General features: G+C 46.8%; 1 protein-coding gene across 1 annotated transcript in view; it reads left to right on the top strand.

Moving 5' to 3' along the window:
* Positions 1-3,894: 3,894 nt before the first annotated feature.
* USP35 (ubiquitin specific peptidase 35) overlaps positions 3,895-8,278 on the top strand; it is an 18,906-nt gene continuing 14,522 nt past the window's right edge. The window contains exons 1-2 of the mRNA XM_010017903.1: positions 3,895-4,576; positions 6,003-6,138. Of these exons, the coding sequence (XP_010016205.1) occupies positions 3,895-4,576; positions 6,003-6,138 (818 nt within the window). The remainder of the gene's footprint in view (positions 4,577-6,002; positions 6,139-8,278) is intronic.

Below are 8,278 nucleotides of genomic sequence, written 5' to 3'. Positions count from 1 at the left end.
ATATAATGACACCTCTGAACAGTGCTGATTACGAAGATGAGACCCAAGCAAAGCCCATGGTCACTTTTCATCCTGAGGTTGGGGCTGGGATTGGGTTTTTTGCAGTTACTTGGTTTAGAGACTGAAGCTGAGCTGGTCGATGCTCTCTTGGCTTAAATTCCTCTTCCTTCTCTGGTTTCTAGGGCATGATTGGGTATCTGTCCTTGCAAGGACACATCTCATGGGCAGCAATACCTGTTGCAAGTGTTGGTGAAATCCTTCGTTTTATTTGTGGCTTTAGATGGAATTTGAGTCTGGAGCCAGAGCTGCAGTCTTTAACAGCACCCTTTTTATTCTGAGGGGGCATGGGAGGAGGCACAGTGGCTATTTGTGAATCCAGTGTGTGGTACCTAGTGCCATCAAGACTTGTTGATGTGCCAGATAGAGCAGAGAGTGACTTCAGGACAGTTTTGTAGGTCTGAGCATCTGCATGGCAAGGATGGGGTAGGGAGACATAGGATGAGATAGGGAGACATCCCTCTTCCAAAACACATCTCCCTTTCTAGCACATCTTCAAAAGTCAAGAAGGATTATGTTTGAACCTAGTTTTGTCAGCCTCCCTTTGGTTCTTGGGATGACCATAGAGCACATCCTCTTGGAAGCTGTGTCTGGCACATGAAAGATGTGCCTGGGAATGACCAGAGTTCATTTACCAAGCGTAAATCATGCCTGACCTATGTGATGTCCTATAGGGATGGTCTGGTAGATCTGTGGGTGAGGGGAGAGTAGTGGGTGCTGTCTTTGACTTCAGTAAGGCTTTTGAGATGATGTCCTGCAGCATCCTTGTGTTGACACAAGAGAAACTGCAGTCTGGGTGGGTGGACTGATTGGATAGGAAACTGGCTGGAACTATCTGGCCACCTTTCCTGTTTAATATTTCTATCAACAACCTGGAGGAGGAGATGGAATTCAGCTCATCAGACCTGTGAGTGACACCAAACTTGGGGCAATAGTCAATATGTTTGAAGGTATTGCTGCCATACAGGGACAGGCTGGGGCTGACAAGAACCTCATGGGATCCAACAAGGACAAATGCAAAGTCCTGCACTGGAGGTGGACTCAACTGTCATGGATTCACCTGGGATGGACTAACTCAGTGTGCCCTCTCCCAGAACAGACTAACCCATTGCACTGGTGAAGGCTGGAGTTTGACTGGTATTGGCCCCCCAAGTGCCTACAAGGCCATCTCTGCCCATTGCAGGGGGTTGTAACTAGATGATCTTAAGGTCTTTTCCAACCCTAACTATTCAGTGATTCTGTGATTCAGGAGATGGAGCCAGGCTTTCCACAGCGGTGCATGGCAGGAGAATGGAAAAAGCAGACATTGCAATGAGAGTTTCCAACTGGAATTAAGGAAAACCTTCCCACTATGAGCTAACCAGGCCCCGGGGCGGGTTGCCCAGGATGGCTGTATGGTCTCCATCCTAAGATGTTCTCAATACCTAAATGGAGAAGGCCATGAACAGCTCAGTATGATTTCAACTTTGTGCAGGGGTTGAACTAGAGACCTCCCAAGGTCCTTTCCCTCCTGATCCTATGATTCTACCCATGTTGCTCCTGCCAGTCTCTCACTGGGGGAGCAGAATGATTGTGCCATTTCACAGGATTCTTTCTTTTTTCCTGAAAAGCTCATATTGAACTTTCTGTTTTATGTGAGCTACAGAACAGATGGGAACCTCAAAGCTGCTCTTCAGCTTAATAATTAACACTTTGACCTTCTACATCATCCTTGTGTGCTCCAGGGGCTCGGTTCTCTTTCCAAGCAGGACTGAGCTGATCCTACCAACTTTTCCCTGAGCTGTTACTGCCACTGAGGAAGATGAAGTGCAGGAAGGTTGTCCCACTTCAGGAGCACTCACTATAGAAGCCTGATTATCTCTTTATTTCAGTATTAAACAGAGGAGAGGCAGGGACCAGATCTCCAAAGCAGCATTTGCCTGCCCAGCAATGAAGTTGTCCTTCCCTCTCCTGCAGCTCCATGGGTTATTTATGACACGCTTCCAATTCCTACAACAAACGAGACAGGGATCTTGCAGACAACAGTCTCCTTCTCTGATTCATTCTCCAGGCAGGTCCTAGGGGAAAAAAGAAAGTTAATATGAGATCCTTTAAATAATATCTTTCTGAAAGTATCTGGAGCTGTGCTGGAGTTGAATTACCCATCTTAACTCCTAACCTTTGACACGTTGATGATGTTTCAGTGTAGAATGCTCTTTCAGTGTAGTTTTAAGACTGTGATATTTATGATTACATATTACAAAGCAACTTGAGTGTTACTTTAATACAGATCTAAGATTATAAATGTCATCTTCTTAGCATCCTCCATCTGAGCTTTGTCTGGTGCATACCCAGGGAGTAGCTTGGTGTACCCTGATACACAACCGACACATGGGCTTATTTGTCCCTCCTGATGAAACCAGGGTAGTTAGAGAGGTGGCACTGTGTTATCTAAAGCTCAGCCTTGTACTGTAGAGTCCTTTGCAGAGAGCAGAGCATGGACCCTCCACAAGGTCAACTCAATCATAGAATCATAAAATGGTTTGGGTTGGAAAGGACCTTAAGATCATCCAGTTCCAACCCCCTGCCATGGGCAGGGACACCTCGCACTAGACCAGGTCGCTCAAGGCTCTGTTCAACCTGGCCTTGAACACTGCCAGGGATGGGGCAGCCACAGCTTCTCTGGGCACCCTGTGCCAGCGCCTCAGCACCCTCACAGGGAAGAACTTCTTCCTTATGTCTAACCTGAACTTCCCCTGTTTCAGTTTGAACCCATACAGTCCCTGATGAAGAGTCCCTCTCCAGCATCCTTACAGGCCCGCTTCAGATATGGAAAGGCTAAATTCAGGTGGTTGTCCCTGGGTGTCTTTGAGGTCCTAATGTCAATATGAAGATGATGCATACCTTCCTTATCCCTGCCCCATGGATTGTTTCAGGCTATAGGCAGGAAAGGAGGTTCTCCAAATGTGCATTTGTGCAGTACATCACACTGTGGGACCTGCTGTGGGTGAAGAAATCTTGGCTGTCTAATTGCATCACTCTGGAATGGGGTCTTGTGCAGTAGTGCATCCAATACCTGTGATAGATGGTAGTTGTAGATGCTGTTTTAAGCCCTTCCAGGGAAATCCTTAGGGTTTCTTTAAGCACTCTCTCCTCTAATGCTTTATTGCTGCTGAATTTGGGCTGTGACAAATGGGGAACTTTGCCTGACTCTGCAGTTTCTCTCTCTTCTCGCTTTGGTCCCGCATACAAATGCAGCAGGTCCCTGGGGAGAAGCCAAGACTGCACCACTTGTCTGGAGTGACTGGCAGCACAGTGTGAGTGCCAGACCTACACCCCTGCTACTGCACAGAGAGCCTGCAAGCCCATCGCTGCTTCCCAGGGCTTTTCTCTCCTTCCCTGAATGTGAAGACAATCATTGGGAGCATCTTGCCTCTTGAGGATACCTGAGCCTGCAGACACCAGTGAAAGATCTTGACTTTCCCAATTCCTTACTCAACCCCTCCATAGGTCTATGGCACCATCTTGAGCTGCTGAACTCATCGAGGAGAGGGAGCTCATCCATCCCTAGGGTCAAATGTAAGGCTGTAGTTGGTTGTTTACAAGACAAAAATGCTCAAATGTGTGATTGGTCTGAAGAAGTTCTGTGTTTTTGTGTATTAATTGAGTTTGGAGGCTTTAGGATGGAGACTTTTCTGAATGCCACCATGAAAAGGGCAGAAGAATTATCATCTTCATAGTGGTCCCAGACAGCTCTCTTCTTTGACCTCCCTTGTCAACCTGGGCTTGAAAGCTCAGCAGACCCTGTTTGAACTAATCTGCTGCTCTTTTCCTCTCTTTCAGCAGCTGGGAGCAGAGATGGATAAGATACTGGAAGCCGTGGTGATGTCCTCATACCCCAACAATGTGAAGCAAGGGCTTGTGAGGCGCGTCATCGAGGCAGCGAAGCAGCCCATGGACAGTGAGCAATGCTGGTCCATGCTGGAGCTGTCTACCAAGCTTTATCTCACAGGGGACACCAAGTATAAAAGAGAGATTGGGAAAGAGGTTTTGGAGGTCTATGGCCACTATCACCCAGAGGAATTTGAGGAGTTCTTCAACGTCCGCTTCCTGCTGAGTCTCCTCCAGGAAGGTTATGGACCTCTGGGGAAGAGAAGCCATTATGTACTCGATTATATCCAATTAGGACTGCAGTTTGTCCTGGAAAGCCCATCAGCAAACAGCATCTTCAGCTTATTGAGGATCGAGGTGCTCCGGAAGGTCTGCGAGAGGCCGAGCCCAAAGCAGTGTGCAAAGATCAGCAAACTCTTAACCCAGCACCCCCAGTGTATTCCCACGGGAAAACACCAAGTCTTGTTCTGTCAGCAGCTGATCCGGTGCATTGGGCAGTTCCAGTGTGTCTCCGAGGGGGAAGAAGCCATCATGGAGTTCTTGGAGCAAGTGAACAAAGTGAGCAGTCTGCTGCAGAGGATCTGGAGGGCTCAGACCTCAGCTATCCTGCCCTCTTTGAAGGAGCTGTTCACCATCATTTCTTCAACAGGTAATGAAAAGAAGCAAAAAGAAAACTAAACTAAAAAAGGGATGGGAATGTGAATGTTGGCTGTGATGAAGTTAAATTTGATTACTTTGATATCTTGCATGGGTCTCATCTGCTCCAGAAGTGCAGCCACAGCTGAAATGTAATAAACAAGCATCCCTAAAAGTTACCCAGGGCTTTAAGCTAGAAAAGTGATTTGCTCCAAAACTCCGTGCAAAACAGTAAGGTTTTGGGAAGAAGGCAACAAATAATGAGGGAGCAATGGGGTAGGAACAACATTGAGAAGGCTGATGAATGCAAGTCCATTGGCTGTACTGTGATTCACCTAAAAATGCCTTCCGGTACCTAAAGGGAGCCTACAGAAAATCTGGAGATGGGCTTTTTACAAGGGCCTGTAGGGACAGGACAAGGGGAATGGTTTTAACCTGCCAGAGGGGAGATTGAGATGAGCTCTGAGGCCGAAGCTCATCCCTGTGAGGGTGCTGAGGCGCTGGCACAGGGTGCCCAGAGAAGCTGTGGCTGCCCCATCCCTGGCAGTGTTCAAGGCCAGGTTGGACACAGGGGCTTGGAGCAGCCTGCTCTAGTGGAAGGTGTCCCTGCCCGTGGCAGGGGTTGGACCTGGGTGAGCTTTAAGGTCCCTTCCAATCCAAACCCCACAGTATGCAATGGGGTCTGTTAGCTGCACTGAAATATTTGCAGCACCATTTTGTGTGTTCAGCGCTTTCCAGCATCTGCTGAACTTAATGGAAAGCACCTTATCTGCAGCTGGTGAGTGGGGCTCAAAAGGTTTTACAAATGTCACTCTCTTATGGGTGACTTGTTGGGACCTTGCAGCCTGATCCCTATCAGAAACTAAGGACGAAGCTAAGGAGTTACTTCTCACTGATCTAGAGGCAGAAGCCCTACTATCTCTCTGGCGGGTGGTCATATCTTAAGTGGGACAGGAGATATTTATCCAACTTCTGGGGCCTTTAGGTTACTACAGAGGGTCTCAGAGGATTTTTGGAGGTACCAGTGCCATGAAAGGCTGGACTCTGCCAGCAGGTGAGCGCCTGCTCCAGCTATTGCTAAGCCCATGAGAAAGGTTTTTCAGTGTCTTCTATATGAAATGCTCATCCTTTGGAAGGTACCTCATGAGACAAACCTTCAGTTGCATCCCACTGCAATTATTTGCAGTACTTAGCATAAAGAGAGGAAATTTGGGTTCCAGGATTGGCCAAAGAATGTTCTTGGGCTTTTGATTTCTTCCTCCCTTTGAGCTGTGTATGGCTTCATGCAACAGCCCTTCTGCTATGACCCAGCTTCATTATGCACTCTATTTGTGTAGGCAGAAATGATTTGGCTTTTAGAAACAAGAAATGACCTCATGTGCCTGGTTTTCCTGGTGACTTAACGTCTTTATTGCTGCCTCTCACCCATGTCTTTGCAGAGGAGCAGGAAGCACCATCCAACGCCTTGGCCAGCGTGGTCCAGTTTGTCCCTCTGGAGCTGATGGATGGTGTCATAAGAAACCTAACCAACGATGACAGCATCACTGATGTGCAAATGATGACGGCCATAGGCAGGTAGGAGGGGCTGCGTTAGTGAGCATCATTCTCAGTTCAGAGAAAAACCTGCCCCAAAGCTGCTCTTAGTTCCTCTGTGTGGTTTTATCCCAACCAGTTTGGTTGGTGCTGTCTAGTGAGGAGAGCCTGGGGAGAAAGGGAACTTCTGGATCCTTCCTTCCAGCTCTGAGGGCCTAGAGAACTAGAATAAAGACTGATTATTATTGTTATAATTAGTTTGTTTTGGTGGGTTTTATTGGGTGTTTTAAGAAATAAGTAGTGTTACAGGAAGAGGTGATGGGTTCATACTTAAATAGGATAAGTTCAGGCTGGATATAAGGAAGAAGTTATTTACTGTGAGGGTGCTGAGGTGCTGGCACAAGGTGCCCAAAGAAGTGGTAAATGCTCCATCCCTGGCAGTGTTCAAGGCCAGGCTGGACAGAGCCTTGGGCGACATGGTCTAGTGTGAGGTGTCCCTGCCCATGGCAGGGGGTTGGAACTAGATGACCTTAAGGTCCTTTCTAACCCAAACCATTCTATGATTCTATGCCCAACATAAGATACCTTGAAGAGTTTTGATTTTTTGCAGAAGCTGTTGAGGGCTGTTTGCTCACAAAATCTCCTTTGCAGAATTTCATGTTGATCTGTCACCCTTCAGAATGACACCATCCTAAATCACCAGCACAGCTAAAAAATCTTGGATAGGGAGGTGTGCCTGACTGTTCCAATAATCACACCTTGACCTTTGTCAGATGAACGTGGTGCTGCTGGTCTGCATCTTGGTGCTGTATGATGTTTATCCCTTCCCTCTGTGCAAGGAGAGTCAATGGAGACCTTATCAAGGCATTATGAAGAGTGAAATACTACCTGATAGGCCAGACCTGGTCTTTGCAGTGCCAGTGCCCTCTTTGGCATTACCAGATCTTCCTTGTACACTTGTGTCCATGTCCTACAGCCCTTCTATGCTCCAATTCCCTGCTCCACACTTACTTACGGGTATCTTTGATGACCTTAAGGATCTTTTCCAACCTGAACATTTCTATGATTCTGTCTTCAACCCATGCTCTCCTTAGAGGTCTACATTTAAATAGGTGTTCACATACAGTAGGACACGCACTTAACCTAGGGGAGCTGCTGTGACTTGATCTCACTGGAAAATGTCTTTTCCTCTTCTTGTTATAGGATTTATGTGTGTGTCCCCAATAAGGTTACATGACAAAACCACACATTATTCCTAATAGGAACTTCATGTATGCAGAAAGAGGTTTCTTCCCTTTAACTTGCTGGGGAAGGTCATGGTTTTCCCAAAGCCCAGCACAACCCAAAACAAAAGATGAATTGTCAGCTCAGTTCTTAACCTTCTTTCTCCATCCTTTTCTCTTTCTGGCCACCTGCTGCTGCGAGCTCCAGGCAATAAATCCTCTACGAGCGCCAGTGGCTAAATATAGAGGTTGCAAAATCAATTGCATCATTCCTTAAAGCATTCTTTGTCACGCAGAAGGATGAGTAGATGATTACTCAGAGCTAGCCAAACATTAAGCAGAGCCTGCAAAATGTAATTAAGATCACTTAGGAGAAAGACAGAAGGTTTGGCAGCGTGTTTATGGCATTCGGGTGCCCCAGAAAACGGCAGAACCATCGGCCTGTGGATAAGTGTGTGCTTGAGTTGTAGAGATTCTCCTTGTAGAGAATCAAGGAAAAACATACAAGTTGAAAAGATCTTTCAGCTTAAGACACAAATCTCTTCCTCCAAAGTCTGGGTCTGTGAGTTAGTAGCAGGGGAATAAACTGGACATGGGGTTGAGCTTCTGGTCAAGCGTTTGAAGAGCAAGTAGAGGTAACAAAAAGCAAGGCTGGCACCTGCTGGTGTAGGTGTACACCACAATCTCTTTTGGTGAGTCTTTTTATTGAGGGCTTTTTGGAAGCATTTTGAAGAAGGTGATATGATAGCTCCAAGGTCAGATTTTAGGCTGCTGTTTTAAATCACTGGAGGGGAAGATACCTCGTGTTAGGAGTAGTCATAGCTTTGAGCATCTGTCATATGAAAAGGGAACAAGAGGTGCTCAACAGAAGAAAGAGATCTGCGTTTTGAGAGGAGAATTTCTGCCACTCCATTTGACAAAGGAACTGTAGGACTGTATGTGCAAGAGGGAGGAGAAGG

The sequence above is a fragment of the Nestor notabilis genome, unplaced genomic scaffold, assembly GCF_000696875.1.
Source record: "Nestor notabilis isolate BGI_N333 unplaced genomic scaffold, ASM69687v1 scaffold24047, whole genome shotgun sequence".
Lineage (NCBI taxonomy): Eukaryota > Metazoa > Chordata > Aves > Psittaciformes > Psittacidae > Nestor > Nestor notabilis.
This window is presented reverse-complemented; position numbering and strand designations above follow the sequence as displayed.